The sequence below is a fragment of the Polyodon spathula genome, chromosome 6, assembly GCF_017654505.1.
Source record: "Polyodon spathula isolate WHYD16114869_AA chromosome 6, ASM1765450v1, whole genome shotgun sequence".
Classification (NCBI taxonomy): domain Eukaryota; kingdom Metazoa; phylum Chordata; class Actinopteri; order Acipenseriformes; family Polyodontidae; genus Polyodon; species Polyodon spathula.
The window spans coordinates 57,169,253-57,189,645 of NC_054539.1; the positions used below are offsets into that span (position 1 = coordinate 57,169,253).

General features: G+C 38.0%; 1 protein-coding gene across 2 annotated transcripts; it reads left to right on the forward strand.

Annotated features, from left to right (window-relative positions):
- The first annotated feature begins 423 nt into the window (after positions 1 to 423).
- Positions 424 to 10,485, forward strand: LOC121317378 (inactive serine protease 35-like). Of its 2 annotated transcripts, none has more exons than XM_041253237.1 (2): positions 424 to 656; positions 7,988 to 10,485. In XM_041253237.1, the coding sequence occupies exons 1-2, from the start codon at positions 625 to 627 to the stop codon at positions 9,144 to 9,146; spliced, it is 1,191 nt and encodes a 396-aa protein (XP_041109171.1). In that variant the 5' UTR covers positions 424 to 624; the 3' UTR covers positions 9,147 to 10,485. The 2 variants fall into 2 exon arrangements, with proteins under 2 accessions (XP_041109171.1, XP_041109172.1); XM_041253238.1 differs by lacking the exon at positions 424 to 656 and adding an exon at positions 4,421 to 4,626.
- Positions 10,486 to 20,393: the final 9,908 nt, after the last annotated feature.

Below are 20,393 nucleotides of genomic sequence, written 5' to 3' on the forward strand. Positions count from 1 at the left end.
ACCTGGTTTACATTGTGCTTAGGTTTGAAGACAAGCATTAATGGTTCAAAAAGTCATGTGACTAAAATGGGGGAAAAAATATTATTAAAATACAAACAAACGTAACACTGAAAATTAGATAGTAATGTCATTTTATATTTATTGCAGTTTTGAAAGGCAGTGCCGCTTTATTTTCTCGTTAGACTTGGCAACACTGAAAGGGACGCGTGACAGTAGGGTCACCGTTCACACATACACAATATGCTGTTTCTTTACAACTCCTTCACGTTCGAATTAAATACACCGTCAATGTTAAAGCCTTACCACCAATATAACGTGTTTATGGATTTTGTGAAGCGCCACCGTTACAGCCTGGTCTCTCGTTCTCTTCTTTTGGTCCCTCCCCTATGCAAACCCCCTGCTTGTCTGTGAAGAAACTTCAAGCTTTTTTGTAGACTTGTTTTCATAAGCATCAAGTGCAGTCAGTGCAGAGCGAATTGTCTGCAACTTCCTTCAGTCTTTGGTCCCCGGCTATGTTAAAAGTGAGGTTCTTGAGTTCATAAGACGTCTTCTTGGTGCAAAATAAATAAATAATTTTCAACAAAGAGGATAAAAAAATATTTCATAAAAACAACATTTAGAGGAATGTGTTGCACCCAGCTATCGAATGCTAGCAGGTATGAAAAGCTATTTCGTCTTCTTTTTTCTTTATTTTTGTAATTGTGTGATGCTATGCATGCATCGACTAGACTGCACGGTACTACAGTATATGAAGATTATAGTTACCCCTTTTTAAATAAACCGTGAAGGAAGTGTTTGATGTTTTTAAGAGGCCGCTTTATTTTGTAGGTTTTGAGAAATGAATCTATTTATTTATTTATTTATTTATTTATTGTTTTGTTTTGTTTTGTTTTTCTTTTGGCTGGATTTAAGAATGTTTGAACTAGAGTAAATAACTCGAATGCCTACAATACCCAAATGAATCAATATACTACACAGTAAAAATAGATATATGTTACCCAACAACACCCAAATGAATCGATATACTACACAGTAAAAATAGATATATGTTACGATATTTTTCTGTGTTTTTTTTTTTTTTTTTTTTTTGTGTTAATAATTTATTTGTCTTTCGTTATAGGCTACAGTACATCTTTTTTTTTCTTTCGGAAAACCAATGTTTGTTTTACATGCTTTAAGGAAGTACAGCACGGGTGTGTAAGTAATGGGCTGATTGTGTAAATTCTGGATGTACTGTATTTGTCTTGTTTTGTTATAAATTAATTTTAACAAATTCTAAACAGTAGATGGGGAGAAAATTGATTTGACATGTATTTATTTATTTATTTTTAAATCTCTAATTGTACAGTAGCTCCCTCTTTTGAACAAACTGTAGGAAATACACGAGAGAATATTTCCAGGGCGAAAAGTAGTCTCACTATGGATCATCATTCTGTTGGATTTTGTGCAGCATTCATTATTATTGCCAATATTTATACAGATCAATCAAGTTATGCATCATAATGCCTTTTCACGGCAGAGAATATTAAACGCATCAATCAGATGCTATCACTGTTTAGTTGTACATAGGCATTCTCATGAAGAGTCCACTCCTTGGTAAAGGAGTGGATATGTTGTCTTTAGGACCCCGAGGATGCCTTTGTTCGCAGGGAGAACCCCACTGAAATTGCTGGAGGGATGGAGTCGTGGGGAAAATACAAAAGTAATTTCTCCAGAAAAAAAGGCTGACTTTGTGAAGTAATTGTACACAACATAATAATTAAATATTTCGTTATATAGATATATATATATATATATATATATATATATATATATATATATATATATATATATATATATATATATAATATATATATATATATATATATATATATATATATATATATATATATATATATATATATATATATATATACACACACACACACACACACATATATACATACATAGTTTTACTGCAATCAACCGTATGGTTTGTCATTTTCTCAGATGCAGTTTTATTTAGTGTTAATGGGGTTACTGGTACAGTTTTGTTTTCCTTGATTGAATTTGAAAAATGAAGCTAGTTTTATTTTAGTATAGCTACGTTTTCATATCTTTGTATAAGCTACATATTCTGCACGGAAAGCACATTGATTTAAAATATATTGTAAGTAATTTTAATAACACCTGCTTCCTAAAAAAAAAAAAAAAGTACTTCAATTAAGATATTTTAATAAATAGCTCTTACAAAAAACAATGGACAGAAATCAGTTGTTTGTCTGCATAAATATCTTCAAGCAACACATCAGCTAAGAATTTGTTTTTTAAACAAAATTAACAACAGTTTCTAATTATGTTTATGCTGTGCCAGTTAAGTAAGTCTATGTTGGATTATGGTTGCGTGCAGCACACATACATCCATTCAGGGAGGCTGATATATCTTTAAACAGGCAAGAAGTAGTCAACAGGAGATCCTTTCACAGACATGCAAAAATCAGGGCTGTCCTTCCCTGACGTACATACACAATGACACTGTTATGGCAGGTGTTCCACATTTCTTGTCCATCTACTATTTTAATGAATAATTCACATAGGGCCATTTTAAAGGAGCCTTCCTTTTGTATATGTGTTTGCTAATAATAAAGTCAATTATGAATTAGAGGTCATTTGGCCCTTCAATGATTTGATTGTCTTGTTGGTTCTTAATGGATCCCAGTGATTCAGCAGCAATGATGCAGCTTGGTAATCCATTACATACAATCTAAACTCATTTTCAGTGTAGGTGTCCATTTGATATGTTGGTGAAGGAATGTAGTTGGATTTTTTTATTATTATTTATTTATTGCCAGCAACCACCAGAAAAATATAATTTCAGTTCATTTAATGTGGTTGAACTGTACTATTTGATACACACCTAGCACTTTTGCGTGACAGCCAAGAAATTACACAGTATTTTGACAGGTACAGATTACTGAGAATACGATCTGCATTGTGCCAGATAAAAGATGGCCCAGCCTGCAAGAAGCTCTGCCACATCCCCCTTACTGTGCATACCTTGCCCCAGTGATTGTCATCTGTAGCATTCCTGTCCTTAGAGGGTCAGGACTGAGGAAAAAGTGAAAGCCTGTGCTCTCACCTGACTGCAGGAGGAATCCAAACAACCACCAGGTAGCCACTGTTATCAGTCTTAGCTTGTAAAAAAGATATCTGGAAATCTTTGTACCATCTGTAGCTTTAAACAGGCAATCCTGCATCTCAAAAAAAAAAAGAAAAAAGTGACAGAACCCAGTGTTATTAACCCTTTAATCCCTGAGGTTTTTCCTTGGCCAGCTGAAACATGAGCGCTAGTCTCTGGGAGGCAAACAGTTGATACATGCTTGTTCTTTCTGATTAGCACAAGCAGTATAGTCCCCCATTTCTGTATTCTGGAGATCGTTTGATTCTGTGCTTGTATTTTATACAGTTTGAGACTGTGCAGATACTGTAAGAGCAATTACTGTAAGGCCCAGAAACTTGTACAGTCATGGTCAAAGTGTTAATGTAGATTTGGTTTGTCATAAGGTCCAACACTTGTTTAGTTTGACCCACACGTGCCTGGTTTGTGCCAAGCAAAGACTGCTAATTGTGCTTCAGTATATTAGCAACAGTCCATTAAGTTTTAAATTGAGCACACCTAACTCTCGGTGAGTGATGCAGACAGAGGTGACAGCCTAAAAGTTTAATTGGATGGTACCTTAACACATGGAAGTAGCACAGGTCAGTGCTGTTTTTATTATTATTCTTTAATCTAAGACACAAACCCATTGGCTAATGCTTTATAAGGTTGGACCAGTTATAAGACTGCATTGTTATGGTTCCCATTTACCCCACAATGCCATGCTGCTAGTTCATTATAAGGCAGAACGCAAATAGCACGGTCTCATAATTTATAGGCACTTTTTAAACATAATGTATCTATGCCATATTTCTTTAAGACATAGTTCATTGCAGTGCAAGGCGTAAAACATCTCTAACAAGGGAGGGGACATGAGGCTCATTGGCAGATGTCGTGGACTCCCCAGAAGTATGTTGCTTTTCCTGGTTGTGGTCTGGGCTGAAGAGTGTGACTAAACAATCGGTTGTTCATTCTGGGAAGCTAGCCAGAAGTGTGCTGGCGACAACTACTTCACCAGAAGCAAAACCACAGGAAATCTTTTCATAGCCATGGCAAGTCAGTGTCGAGGGGTCGGGGGTCGTAGCTTATGAAAACACGGAATGTGATATTGTTTTGGGGCTTTCTAACTTGTGTCCTATTTGAGCTTAATTTAACATGAAACTTATGTGATGTTACCTGTGATTGATGGGGAGTCAGTATTTCTGCATTCTTAGGAGTTCACCTTCAGCCTTGGAACAGTGCTAGAAGTTATCGCTTAACACACAGATTTTCCCCTTCGAGATATTGGATTTACATATATATGACATAAATTTTAATGAATATACCAGTAATTCTAATGTTTTTCAAGCAGTGTCAAAGCACCAGCAAGCATACATCTGTAATGTACACTATCAAGAATTGGCACCATCTTTGAGGTGTGTTGGTACCGACAGACTGGAAAATTGCAAACGTAATACCGATCCACAAAAAGGGAAACAAAACTGAACCAGGTAACTACAGACCAGTAAGCCTGACTTCTATTATATGCAAACTTATGGAAACTATAATAAGATCCAAAATGGAAAATTACCTATATGGTAACAGGGTCCTGGTAGACAGTCAACATGGTTTTAGGAAAGGGAGATCGTGTCTAACTAACTTGCTTGATTTTTTTGAGGATGCAACATCGATAATGGATAATTGCAAAACATATGACATGGTTTATTTAGATTTCCAGAAAGCTTTTGACAAAGTCCCGCACAAAAGATTAATTCTCAAACTGAACACAGTTGGGATTCAAGGAAACACATGTACATGGATTAGGGATTGGTTAACATGTAGAAAACAGAAAGTACTGATTAGAGGAAAAACCTCAGAATGGAGTGTGGTAACCAGTGGTGTACCACAGGGATCAGTATTCCTAATATCAGTATCAGATCAGTATTCCTAGTATCAGTATCAGTATTCCTAATCTACATTAATGATTTAGATTCTCGTACAGTAAGCAAACTTGTTAAATTTGCAGACAACACAAAAGTAGGAGGAGTTGTTGTAGCAGCAAAGGCCATTCAAAATGATCTAGACAAGATTCAGAACTGGGCAGACACATGGCGAATTACATTTAATAGAGAAAAGTGTAAGGTACTGCACACAGGAAATAAAAATGTACATTATAAATATCATATGGGAGATACTGAAATTGGAGAAAGAATCTATGAAAAAGACCTAGGAGTTTTTGTTGACTTAGAAATGTCTTCATCTAGACAATGTGGGGAAGCTATAAAAAAGGCTAACAAGATGCTCGGATACATTGTGAAAAGTGTTGAATTTAAATCAAGGGAAGTAATGTTAAAACTGTACAATGCACTAATAAGACCTCATCTTGAATATTGTGTGCAGTTCTGGTCACCTTGCTATAAAAAAGATATTGCTGCTCTAGAAAGAGTGCAAAGAAGAGCAACCAGAATTATTCAGGGCTTAAAAGTCATGTCATATGCAGACAGGCTAAAAGAATTTAATCTGTCCAGTCTTTAACAAAGAAGACTACGTGGCGACCTAATTCAAGCTTTTAAAATTCTAAAAGGTATTGACAGTGTCGACCCAAGGGACTTTTTCGACCTGAAAAAAGAAACAAGGACCAGGGGTCACAAATGGAGATTAGACAAAGGGGCATTCAGAACAGAAAATAGGAGGCACTGTTTTACACAGAGAATTGTGAGGGTCTGGAATCAACTCCCCAGTAATGTTGTTGAAGCTGACACCCTGGGATCCTTCAGGAAGCTGCTTGATGAGATTCTGGGATCAATAAGCTACTAACAACCAAACGAGCAAGATGGGCCGAACGGCCTCCTCTCATTTGTAAACTTTCTTATGTTCTTATGTTCTTATGTTAAGAACGCTCTGATTAAAACAGTGATTTGAGGTTTTGTAGTTCCTTGCAAACTTTGTAAACCTTTTAAATCCAAATACTTAGATGGCACATGACATCAATTACAAAGGATGAGTTGGAAGGGGGTTTATTGCTCCTGGCCATAATTCAACATGAAATGTGATTTTTTTTTTCTTTTTTTTTTAGTCCTGCCCCTGAAAACACACAGAGCAGTGCAACATGAGCCCAAGTGGTATTACAGTTGGAGGGGGGGAGGTGCAAAGTGTTGGGTGCTATGTACTATCTTGTAGCAACTTAATATAATTATCTTCAAAGTATTTTTTATAGCATTACAGTACATATTATTGCATTGAAAAACAACCTTATTGCTAAACACTGCCAATACACAAACTGCTCTAAACTAAAATTTACCGTTTACACTTATTCACTTTTCTCTAGGGAACAACTCGCTGTGAAAGCAACTTTCAGAAATTGGAAAAATTAAAAAAGGCAAAACAATGTTAGTAAACTTCAAAATACTAAATCAGTATCCCCCATTTAGCCATAAATACACAATGTACCTAAATACATTCTTCCAAGTTAAAGAAAAAAACATTACCATATTCCTTCGAATTTAAGAAGCACTTTTAAACCAGTTTTTTCTTCTCAAAAATTGCCTGCATCTAAGGGACCCCGAGTGGCTCATCCAGTTAAAGCGCTGCCGTTGGGAGCACAAGATGAGTCACACAGCTTGGACGGTGCTAGTTCACATCCAGGCTGTGCAAAGAGGCCGAACTTTGCTGGGGACCCTGAGGGGGGTGTCACACTGGCTCTGAGGCTCCCTGGGTGGGGGATGGGAAAGCCGGAAGGGATTGCTTCTCCTGATCGCGCAACAGCGAACCCTACTGGCCAGACACGAGCACATTTAGAGTGGATAAGAGGCAGGGCTGGTCCCTGTTCTCTGGGATTGGTAGCCTGCCCACCTGTGCTTTGGATTGCTTGGAAGCAATTCTGGCTTTAGGCGTGTGAGATTGGAGGATGCTCGCACGCCCTCAGAATGTCTGTACTGTGTGGGGACTCGCTGCAGTAAGGAGAAAAAAACATAATTGGAAATTCCAAATTAGAGGAGAATAAATAAAATTAATAAATGGTCACTAAATAAAAGTTGTGACCACCAGAGTACACAAACTGCAACGTGACTGACTGGAAGTTGAAGGGTTCTGTAGTAGTTATCCTGTGCAGCGGACACTGTCCTCCTCGATGTAAACAAAGCAAGCTTTCACTCAGCGCCCACCTGTGTAACTATGGCCATGTTGTAGTAGCCTTGAACTGCCACTGTTGCATTCTTAAACAGGCATAGGCTCCCTGGGCACACCCCACAGCCAATCAGGACCTCCGGATCAGCTTAGCTCCGGGCAAGCGTTCCTGTTTACAACAGCAGCAGTGCAGCTGAACCAGTGACAGGGTCCTCCCTCTCACAAAGAGTCATTAGTTTCCTGAGGAATTCGAAGAGAAGCATTTACAATTTCAGCTTTTTGATTAGGCTCAGTTCTAATCAGACCCCCGTATTTTTTTACTTGCCAAGCAATACCACAGTTCACAAAAAGGGAGAAAAACATGTGTGAGTAATCACAAGAGGAAATGTGAAGCAGCACATAAATTAATTTTGTTTTTTAGCTATTGAAGTTGAATTTACGGTCTTCTCTAAATTTAGCTTGGAGTAAAGACATTCCTTGGATCTTAAAGAGTTTTAAAACTATAAGAGTTTTATAACAATTCATATCCTTTCTTACATATAGTGTGATTTTCTGTGGGCAGTCAGAGACGTAGTACAGCATCGAAGCAGTGTTGTTTGAATGCACTCATTAAAACTAGACTCCTATGCTGTCACTCTGTAAAGGCTTACAACGTACAGGTTCTTCTTTTGAAAAAATACATACCATTTACTGATCTAAGATACAGAATACATTACGTATGTAACACATTCTTATTTCTTCCCACAGAGCAAGACAAAGCTTCACAATGGGGCCTATACCACTCTTACTTCTGCTTTCCTATACCGCATTAAATGTTGTCTGTGGGGTTGAATCTGAAGAGGATTATACTTGGCACTTAAGAAAAGTACCACAAGTGTTGAACAAGAGAACTGTCACACTCAGTTGCCCAGAATTTAAAGCCGAAGCCAAGTCAGCATTAAATGGAACCTGTGGGATTGAATGTCAAAGCAGACTGCCACTGGCAAGTGTAGCTGACCTTGAGAACTTCTTTTCATACGAGACTGTTTATGAGAACGGCACTCGTACCTCCACAGAAGTGTACTTCAGGGACTTTGATGTGCAGACAGAGCATGAGGTCAAGAAGGACTCTCCTTCACGGAGGAAAAGGCAAGTCTATGGCATGGATAGCAGATTTAGTATCTCTGACAAGCAGTTTGTGACCAATTACCCTTTCTCTACAACCGTCAAAATCTCCACAGGCTGCACAGGAATCCTCGTGTCCCCGAAGCACGTTCTCACAGCGGCACATTGCGTCCACGACGGGAAAGACTACGTCAAAGGCGCCAAGAAGCTCAGGGTGGGGATTCTGAAACTGAGGTCCAAACGTCATGGCAAGAAGAGGAAAGGATCCAAGCGGAACAAAAGGGCTGTGGAGGTGAAGCCATCGTTCCAGTGGACTCGGGTCAAGCGCACTCAGGTGCCAAAGGGTTGGTTCAGAGAAGTAACAGATGACGTGGCAGTGGATTACGACTATGCTGTGCTGGAACTAAAGCGGCCGCACAAGAAGAAATTCATGGAACTTGGAATCAGTCCCACTGTAAAGAAACTGCCAGGTAACCGGATCCACTTTTCTGCGTTCGATGATGACAGGCCGGGACAGTTGGTGTATCGTTTCTGCAGTGTCTCAGATGAGTCCAACGACCTGATGTACCAGTACTGCGACGCTCAGCCTGGCTCCAGTGGCTCAGGAATCTACATCCGCCTAAAGGAAGCGGAAAAGAAGAAGTGGAAGAGAAAGATCATCGGGATTTTCTCTGGTCACCGATGGGTGGATGTAAATGGCATACAGCAGGATTATAACGTGGCCGTCCGGATAACCCCTCTGAAGTATGCCCAGATCTGTTTCTGGATACACGGAAACTATGCAGACTGCCAAGATGGCTGATTAAAACTTAAAAGGCCTTGATCAGCACCTATGATGCATTAAAACCTGTACTGAAATTGGATTTAGAAGAAAAGAACATAATGGGAAAACATGTATAGAAATCTAGGATCTGTGAACTTTGGTTTAGATGCTTTAAAAAAAAAAAGGAAAAATATATTTATAAATGATGGGGCAAATCATAGGAAGCTTAATGAGCCTTGTGCTTAATTAAATGTGCTTTTCCTATAGAAATACAGAAATTGATTAACCCTTTAAAGCATGGGTGTACAAACTGGGTCCCCGGGTTCCAGAGTCATCCAGGTTTTCTAGGTATCGTTAAATTAAGACCTTGAAGGAAGTTAAACTGGTTCAATTAAGTAATTTAGCAACAGATTTGTGCATCATGCCTTTAAAACAACAATCTCAAACAAGGTGCTATTGGTTTGTTGAGTGGTTAATCAAGAAATGTGTTTCAAAAGGGTTTAAAGCACCTTTAATGGAAACGTAGAAGCCGAGAAGCTCCGGATATTATGGTTGTCGCGCGCTGGGTGGGATTTGTTCATTCTTTAGTTTTATTTGGCCGCACCCTAAAGAGCTTTGCACCTTTTGTTTTTAATTTCTTTAGGATAACAAGACACAAGACGTCTCAAAAAGAATTAGACATGTTTAAAAAAAAAAAAAAGGAAAATTAATAGCAACTCATATTGAACTAAATATATAAATAATATCAGAATGAGTTCATCTTTTGGCTGGTTTTCCTGCCATCATTATCTAATCTTGTACTCCCAAATGTTACTTTAGGTACAATAATCCAAGATGACCGCTAACGAGCCATGCGTTCACAGTTACATATTTTTTTTAAGAAATTAGTTTTGTCTTTATTGATCGAGACAAGGTGCAAAAGTAGGTTTTAGTGCTTTCTTTTTTTAAGTAGTAGGCATTAAATTTCTCCCAAAAAGCTGGTACTAAAGTGTTCCTTTTCATTTAAATTGTTATCTTCTGTAAATTGTTTGACAAAGACAGGACCAACTTCATTATTAAATTAAAAATTGTGTTCAGTCTAAAAATTGTACAGGTTTCAGTTTGTTAGTTTTGTGTTGTGTTAGTTTATTTTTTATTGTTAAAGTAGTACTTTATTCATGTACATTAAAATTATGGTGCTTTTTGATCTCTCTAATTAAAACAGCGGCAAGTTTAGGGTGCTAATTTAATTATAATGTGTACAAATTAAGAGGGACCTATCAGAATATAATATTAAATAAATAAGTATTATTATTATTATATTGAATGTGATGATATATTGAATAGGTTGGGTAATTCAATAAAATAAAGCAATTTGTTTCAAGTAGGGTTTTTAAAAAGAGGTGATGAAAAGAACCTCCACATTTATAATATATCATATATATATATATATATATATATATATATATATATATATATGATATTATATAAAGTATATAGTAATTTCACATTTCTGTCCATGTAATGTAATGTTTAGTTTTAAAGAAGTAGCTTTTTGTGATGTGATGACTACCAAAGTGATGCCTTAAACACTAAATAAACATTTAAAAAAAATTATGGAGTTGCATAAGTGTTCTTATTTGTTTCTCAAGATAAAGTGAAATGGTTTACTTGGTTTAAAGGAAAGTATTTCAGTGCTGGAGTTTAACCTAACTGAGCTGTAGCTCTGTAGCTCCATGTATTTGCTTTTCATCTTTCTTTAAAATAGATCTGTAAGACCAGTAGATCACTAGATACTCTGGCTTTTTAAATCTGTTCATGTGTCCAGCATAGTGAAAGGCAGAGCGTGAGGTCATGAAGGACTTTCATTCACTCTCCCTATTAAATGTGGATTATAAAATATTGGTCGACAAGATTTATCAAAGTTATTCTTCACTCTTATCATCTCAACCAGTAAAACCAATTCAAGTAAACAATCGTTTAGGCTACCTGAAGAAGACACAAGCCAAAATGTTTTTTTACTTGACTGAATGTTTTACCTTAGAATTCTGACAATCATCTTCTTTGACTCACTTGGCTTTTATTTGGTGGTAGATATCCTCAAGGCTCATTATACCTTCATATAAGCAGGTACCCCCTAGAAACTGAACCACATTCTGCATATATGAAAGCTTGTACATACCAAGACACATCTTAAATAGGTTTGAAGTATGTATATCCATACTATATAATCCAGTCTGGTTGACATAAAATGCAAAGATAGTCTTCAGCTTCTGCAAAATTAAGCTGGCTTTTGCAATCGAGAATGTTGCATGCATCTCACTCACCTGCTTTGTAGAGATGATAGCAAGCAAGAAGGACGATTTGAGTGATACATATTTCAGCTCAGCTGAATGCATGGGCTCAAAAGGAGGCTTCATGACTGTGTTAAGCACCATGTTTAACCTTCAGAGAGGAACAGTATCTCTCATAGGCATCTAAAGCTGCCAAACCTCTTTCAAAAATTTCCCCTCCAGAAAGTGAGCTCCTTGGGAGACCGAGTCAATTTTGATATGAAAAGGTGAAATAGCTGCCTGTTCGACTTTAATGTAGAGGGGGATTTACCGTCGTCAAAAAGGTCCTGCAAAAACTGCAGTATAACTGCCATTGGACAGGTAGTGGGGTCAAACCCACAAGGCAGGCACCATGTCTGCTCTGGCATTTTATAGGGTGTCAACAAGCCTGTTGGATAGACCCAGATAGCTGAAATGCAGCCGTTCAGGGGCCAGACCCAGAGCTGCAGGTAAAATGGGTCGTGATGCCATAAACTCCCCCATGCCTGACAGAGCAGGTCGTGACGATTGGGCAGTCTCCATGGCTGGCCACCCAGGAGCTGCATCAGGGTTTAGAACCCGTCTCCTGGGCCAATAAGGGGCAACTAGGAGTACCTTGGCCCGGTTCTGCCTGATTTTCTCCAGACACAGCGGAAGCAGGGCAAGCTCCAAAATATGGGCAGGCTGTATCCACCAAGAGAGTGCCTTAGACAGTGATGAATCACTGTCTTCAGGCTGTCGAGGTTCAACATGGGCTGAAAAACTCTGCTGTTGAATCAAGCCTGCAGAAGGCGTATGTGCAGGAGACCCAATGGAAGGGTCTAGGAAGCTGCTGCCATCAAACCCAAAAGTTTCTGGAACGTCAGTACCATGATCGCTCTGTTGATCTGAAAGAGCTCCAAACAGGTGGCTTTTCTCTGCACACTTTCATTTCAATGAGTGGACAACATGGACATGGAGTCCAAGCACACTCGTAGATAGGAGCCTATCTGGGAAGGCGTGTGCCGGCTCTTTGCATTATTCACCATAAGGCCCAACCGCTGAATTTCCATGTGGGCCTCTTACTACTGGAGACTGGGCACAAAAGAAGAAGTCATCCAGATAATTGACTACTCTGATGCCTTTGAGTCTAAATGGGGTCAAGATAGCTTCCACGCATTTCGAGAAGGCTAGGGAAGGGAGAGGCCAAATGGCAAGACACTCAACTTGTACGCTGTTCCCTGAAAGGCGAACCGCAGGTACTTCCTGTGCACCGGTTTTAGGGGGATTTGTAAATAGGTGTAATTTGAGGTCCACAGTGGTGAACCAGTCACCCAGCCTGACTGTCTGCAACAGCTGTTGCATCGTCAACATTTTTAGCCTCCTTCAGCTCAGATGCAGGTTAACCTGTCTGAGGTTGAGGATCGGTCTGAGGCCACCATCCGCTTGGACACTAGGAATTACCTGGAGCAGAACGCTTCCTCCAACTGCAGCAGGTCTAACATCCAAATAGTCAATTTTTGCAGCAGAGCTGCTACCTCCTGAGTCACCTCAGTGGCATCTTGCAGGTCCATGACTCATGTTGTAGTCACTCCCGTGCAGTGAGTAGCCGGTTTAAATAGTAGGAAGCACCCAGATGTTCGTGGTGCACTGACACCAATGCTTCAGATGGCTCTCTGAAAAGGGGGTCTGGGCCTCTGTCAACAAATTCCTAGAGCTGCTGCTCGGCTTGTGGCTTGGCTTGAGGCTTCTGACCATCACCTCTTTGAGGCTCCTGGGGCCTAGGGTGCCAGTTTGTTGCTGGTTTGCACACTGGAGGTGGTCGCTTAGGCAGCAGGAGAACCAGCTCTTTCATCTCGTCCACTGTGGGACCAAACGTATGCCTCAGTGTAACTGGCATATCCAAAAGCGATGCTTTGTCGCCATCAGGCATGCGCTCCTGGGAAAGCCAAAGCTGCCTAAGCACAGCTATCAACACAGCCAGGTTCCTCCCTACAGCTGTCCCGTTGAGCTTTGACACAGAGCAGATTCTTATTAACCATGTGCAGCTCATCCAGCTGTTGTGGAGAGGGCCTGTGACTCTGTGCAAGGGACCTCAGCAAATGGGACTGGTAGGCAACCAGAATGGTATTATAATTGCCTAGCCATGAGGCGAACGCATAGACTGAATAGGCACACTTGAGGATCACCTCTGAGATCCGGCACTGCTTGTTGGGGCAGGTAGCGTCCCTGGACAGGAGCACTAAATTAGACCCCTAGACCAAGGCGGCAATTGAAGCCTCCACCGGCGGGAAATGGGCCAGGCCCGGCTTCATCGGGTCATTCAAATAACAGACAATGGGAACTTTCAAAGCTGCTGGCCCCACCTACTCTAAATATATATAGAGATATCTTAGCAGAGTTGAAAGGCCACATTGTCACATGATTTGAATTGAATGGAAAGCTCACAGTCACATAAAGACAGACACAGATAAAAATCATAATAACTCAATATTGGAGAAACAGAATCAGGAACCAATTAGAATGACTGGAAATATTATTAAAAAGAGAAATCAATTAAATACTAAAATCTATAAAATTGACATCTGAAGCAACTTAAACTAAACAAACATGATCATTGATATTTTCAGAACCCTTAAATTAACATGGCTATTGTGTTGCAGCTGATTGGTTACCCTTACCTTAGTCTGGTTGCCTGAGCCAAGTACATGTGCTGAATGACTGATGGTTTGTTTATAAAATCAGTGCCGGAACAGAATATCTGGTGGCTCAAAAGCAAAACACCATGTGGGAAAAGTCAGACTACAGCCTGTTTTGCCTTCTGTTTTTTAAAGTTGCAGTAGTGTACCTGTTTAGATCACATTGCTGGTGTGAGCAACTAATAAAATGGAAACAGGTCTTACAGCACACTGAAAAATTACAGCGAACAAACACCACATAATTAATTTTTGTGTAATCTGTTACATCTTTGTCATTTTTGTATAATCTGTTACATCTTTGTCATTTTTGTGTAATCTGTTACATCTTTGTCAATTTTGTGGAGCATTGGGGCTTTAAATGAGAGGGAAAGAGTCCAGGCAAATAGTAATTTGGAAAATATTTGTAAAATGTAAGGAACACAGATCCATTATTTGGCACCTGTATTTATTTCTTGTCATAATCATTTGGAAAATAATTTTAGTGTTAGACTTTGGGGTGCTACCAAGAAGGCTACTCTATGTGAGTTGCAGTGAAAATGCAATAAAACCATGAAGGATTTTTTAAATAGGAATTACTCTGTTCTGGAGATGTACAAGTTACACTTGGAAAGCACTCTGAAGATGTGGGGTGAAAGTCCTCTAGACAGGCTTCTTGCCGGTTCCTGTAAAAAGGTAAGTTTAGTCAGGATTTTGTATACTACTTTATGTAGTTTTAGTTGAGGAAACAAGGAAGAAGAAGCCTGAATAATCATCTTCAAGAACTGGAGCAAAGTACACAGGGCCCCAGATAAAGTGCAGATATGCTTGGCAGTGTTACAGTATGTGTCTGCCAAAACATAATGCTGCAATCTTGTGGTGTGTCTGTGGTTGTACAACAACTTAGTCAGGGTGTGGACAGCTGCTTTTCTTTGCTCTCCAGTTGTCACTTACTCGACTTTTTGAGACCAGCAATACAACAAAATTGCAGTTGTTTCTGTTTGGAGGTAAAGGCACTTCTAAGCCCATAATAACTAGGCAGACACTTAAAACTTGCAGCAAGTCTCCATTTTATTGTGAAATCTTCAGGATTCTTTATCATACATAACTATAGACAAGTTAGTTTCAGGCTTCCCTGCTTCTGAATACAGTGGCTTCCACCCAACCCTCACACATCTGCCATACTCACTTTCTGACTCTGTCAGCTGCTCTAACTCAACAACTAATACACTGTCCAGGCCAAAATCTTCACTGAGAGTATAGAAAGTTATTGCAGGTGCCAGCAATGAGCACAGGTTTTTAATAACCTTTTCCAACCTTCCTGATTACTGTAAATAAGAAAGTGTTTTTGAAATGTAAAGGGCACTCACTTCTTTAAGCTTGCAGTATATAGTCCAAGCCTAGGATTTGCAAATCTCTTTCGTGTTAAGAGTTCATTTGACCACACAGATCACGTATTCATAGCGCAGCCAAATTAAATATATTTTCCAGCTGCAGAACCCAATGACTGACAAGCCAAGGTTACTGTCTGAAAAGAAAGACTTTTGAAACTGATTTTAAAGCAATGATACAGGCCACAGGACCTTGGCCAACAATTTGGCCTGCGATTCTAATTATGGTTTATGGAAACAATAAAACTGTGAATTGCAGTAATGCAATGCAATATGAAAACTAGAAAAGGCCACAGAAATATATGGCTATATGAGCTAAGATTTTAAGATATGTTTTTAACTTTAGAATAGAGAAACTAGACTCTAAGAACTTATTACTATACTTTTAAAATTCATAGCTCCCACTACCATGAACAGAACCCACATTTATAATAAGATAAATCCTATATAGACAAGTCCTGTTTACAAACAACACAGTGTTTGTTTTTTTGTTGCTCCAGATAATGGTTTCAAACTCCTACTACAGCTATACCTTACCAGAGGAGGTCAAACAATCACAAACAACCAATAATGTATTGTGTGCAAATTAATATATAAATTGTATTGTCAGTGTTATTTTGTAATATTTCCACTTAAAGCGTCTGCAAATGTCATTAGAATGTTTGTAATCATTCTGATTGACTCTTGGATCTGTTGATCTAATATTGAATCGTTCTCATGGGACTTGCTTTGACCTCGGCTGGAAATCCAAAGTACCTACACTTATTCCATTCCATCCTCATTCAATTCAAATCATTTGACAATATGGCCTAACAGATACAAGGTAGGTGGAGCTGGCACAGTTAAAAGGTCATACTGTCATATGACTCATATGGAATGGTTGCCAACATCAGATAATAGTTAAGAGAATTTATACAATGCATTTAAATCATATATGAAACTTCTTGTTCTTCGCTTATTATGTTGTTGTGAAATCATTAATCATTACAGTGTGTTCAAAATACACCAGTCATGTTGCAGTCTGCACTCAGTTTTTTGCAAAAAGCTGTTACTCTCTTTTAAAATAAGAACACACTGAACAAGAGTGCCCTCTGCTGCATGGATTGTGCAAATTTATTTCACATGCTTAGTACTTGCTTGTAACATGTTTGCTGCTTCAAATGCCCATTTTATTAATTTGTTCCACATTTCTCTTGTCTTTTTATGATGTTTACAATCATTTGCGGTTCTGGGTTCTGGTGCTCCAATACTGAGCTGCTATTATTGTTCTCTATATCAGTATTAGCCTGTTTTTGAGCTTGTCTGGACAATTATACTTAGCAATGAATAGACTTCCTCATTCTATTAAAACCACCTGATAATTTGATCTTTAACTCTTCGTGCCCAACTTATTCTACATATATCGACATACACCAGTAGATGGTCACAGCCAAGTTGAAAGACCATCCCCCAAGGATAAATAAGCAGCTTCTTTATGATTCGTCCTTTGATGAAACCTCAGGAATACAAAACTCAAGTGACAGAAACTGTTCTGGTGAACTGTGAGGTTCTTGTGAAATGTGGGTTTCATTAGAGTTCTGCTATGATGACATGTCTTCTCCTATTAGTGATCAAGAACCAAGCTCTCAACTGCCCTTACCCAGCCTTCAGCTCAAAAGGGGCAACACTATTTTTGTAAAACATGGAAAGTATTAGGACTACATATGAACTTTGGTACATTGCGCAACTATAGATAAGCATAGGGAATGTCTTGCCTCTATGACCTTATACGAGTAACATCAACCAATTAACTAATCAGACATTATGGTAAATTCAGCATTATGGATTTTGGACAAAAACCATCAACATATTTACTGTAGACTTAAATAATTAATTACTGAAATTGGAGATTAGTCATTCAATTCCTGGCTGGACCCATTCAATTTGTAGATTTTATTCCAGTCTTTCTAAATCTGTTACGAGTCTTAAAAACATCAAACAATTAACTAATCAGACAAATGCCATTTAAGAACACATTTTTTAATTCCATTTATTTCCATACTGTAAAAAACTTTTTTTGGCAAGGGCTACTGCCTGATTTTTCATTAACGGCAATGTTGTTTTGAAGCTGCAGAGTATAATTGTCTGGGACCCATTCCAGAAAAAAACTATTAATCAAATTACAGCCAGTCTATGGAGACAGTCATTGTGATTCCCCCTCTGACAGCCTCTGTTCAACCACTGATTCCAAAGGAATACTAATTTAAATTATTGAATTTGTCTTAAGTTTTTAGTTTGTTGTGCTCCACCTTAAAGAGTTGTTTTGAACTGCTCCTAGGGCAACGATTTCATGCAGTTTCTTCACGGCTCCACCTTGCTGTGCTCTGCAGTGTTAGCACTCCAATGTGTGTCTCTTAACACTTCAAGGTCTAATGCTGTCATCCAGTATGCTTAGACACAATGAAAGCAATGGGGGTGGGCCATCTGTAACTTGTTTTAGCCCAATTGTTTACTTTTCTTGATGTCCTGAATAGGTAAACATCTCCTCTTAAAATATCTAACTTTTAATGAGTATATGCAGCTTCAAATTTTATTTTCCTTCTTTTTTATTTCCTACTTCATTGCCGTTTTGATGTTTGCACATTCTGAATTGTTCTTGTTGCAAATATTGTGTTTATTTATTTATTTTATTTCCTTTCAGTAATGGAGTCGATCTCCTTAGTTCTAGTAGTCCTAGTGTATCTCTCCAAGCCGCTGACCCGCTATGTCCCTGCACGCAAGCTGAGGTCCTCTGACTCTGACTTGCTTGTTATACCCAAGCAAAAGTGCACCACTATAAGTGATGAGCAGCCCCTAAACTCAGAGTCAAAACACCTATGCAATTTGAATCAACTTGTACTTTAAGGACATTTTAAAAGTTACCATGAAATGAAGCTCGAATATAATACAGTTGATACATAAGAACAAAAAAGTTGAACACCTAGGGCAGGTTTACTAAAGTGTTGTGATTTTTTAGGGAATGCTTTGCAGAGTATGTAGTTATGAGTGTTCCCGCATAAATTCACAAAAAGGGGATGGAGATGGTGCACATCAGGGTTCGCAAATATTAGAATGAGATGTACAAAAGCTGCAGATAATTACAAGACTTACAGTTGCATCATTTTTTTAAGAACTTTTGAAAGAATGTTTTAAACTGTCGCAATTGTTGCTGACATTTCCCAGTCCACCTTTTCTCGTGTATTGCATTTTTGAGGCGAACAGCAAAATACCTATTTTCCCCTAAAACCAGGGAGCAATAGACTGCACACATATGCCGTTAACAACTTCAGCTCATTCTGGGCATCTGTATAGGAATAAGAAACACACCTATTCTATTAATGTGCAGCTGGTTTGTAATTGTGCACAATTTTGCACTGCACCACTGACTGACTTAAATAAAAACGAACAGTATACATTTAGGTTATAGGCTAACTAATGACGAATTAGAGGTATAATGCAAAATATGTTGATAGTCCCTTGAAATTAATATTAATGAGAATTGACTGTCCCTCTGTAAGAATTATAACTTGTCAATGCGGCACCATGATCTACTTTGATGAATTGTCTAGGCTGCCAAGTTAATAATAATAATAATAATAATAATAATAATAATAATAATAATAATAATAATAATAATAATAGCAAAAATCATTTAGTTTCAATTTAAAATAATCTTTTATTCGCATTACACTGATGTGTGCAATGCAGCAGCATGACTTATTTTGTGTTACTGTACCAGTAGCCTACAGGCTAAAATAAAAAGGAAGTGTGTTCATTTGATTTTGCTACTGTACTGTATATTGTACAGATTTATATATTTTTTAATATTGTAAAGTGTATCCTACCTAAAACACATCAGTGTTATTTTAGCACAATGATTTATACATTTAAAATACATCGAGCACTGTAAATGTATGTGCGTGTGATTTTTTGTTTTGTTTTTGTTTTAAACCCGACACTTCCTAATGTCAGACAAACATGTCCGGTTTAGCAATGGGTTACACCTGTATGATTAAGAAAAGCTTTTTGATAGAAACACATTTTTTATTTGGGGGGTGACGGTGGGGGCCCCACTGTAGATACAGATAGGATTAAACTGCCTTTCATTTATTATTATTATTATTATTATTATTATTATTATTATTATTATTATATTTATTATATTATATATATATATATATATATATATATATATATATATATATATATATATATATATATATATATATATATATATATACAGTACACACCCTCACTAAAACCTGTTGGAGACCAAGCCTTTTGTTCATCATAATGAAAGGAGAATCAAAATGAAGGATAAACTGTTGAGTAAATTAATGAGATGAGATTGTGAATAAAAGTAGAAACCTGTTCATTTCAAGTACGCAGTATTCTGCTTTTGCTTTATCCAATTCATTAAATAATTAAATCGCAGTACAAAAAAAAGCACAAATCCCCAAATAAAGCTGAATTTTTATTCAGTATCAATCTGATATGATTTGTTTCAAAGTACACCAAATCTTAAGCCAACATGCAAAAATCCCAAACTAAGTTTTTATTCTAAATCAACCTGACATGAAAAGTTAATCAAATCCTCAATATTTTATTTGCTGGGTTTTTTTTTTGGGGGGGGGGGGGGGGGTTGGCCAATTTTGCTTTGCCTCATATTTGCTGAAAAAGCCAAAAAATTAGTGTTTTTTTTTTCAAACGATCAATATAGTTTCCAGCTTTGTTGCAACATAAAATGATTTTCGTTTCGGAGGCAGTTACATAGTGCGAATTTCTTATTAAGGCAAAAGAGTTGACTTCGCTGCAGAGGTGGCATGATACTGTGCATACAGACCGGGATGTTGACAGTGTGTGCATATTTTGACATAAATCCTTAACGCTAAGAATGAGCCTTCAGTCGATTCAGGGCCAAACTCAGATCGA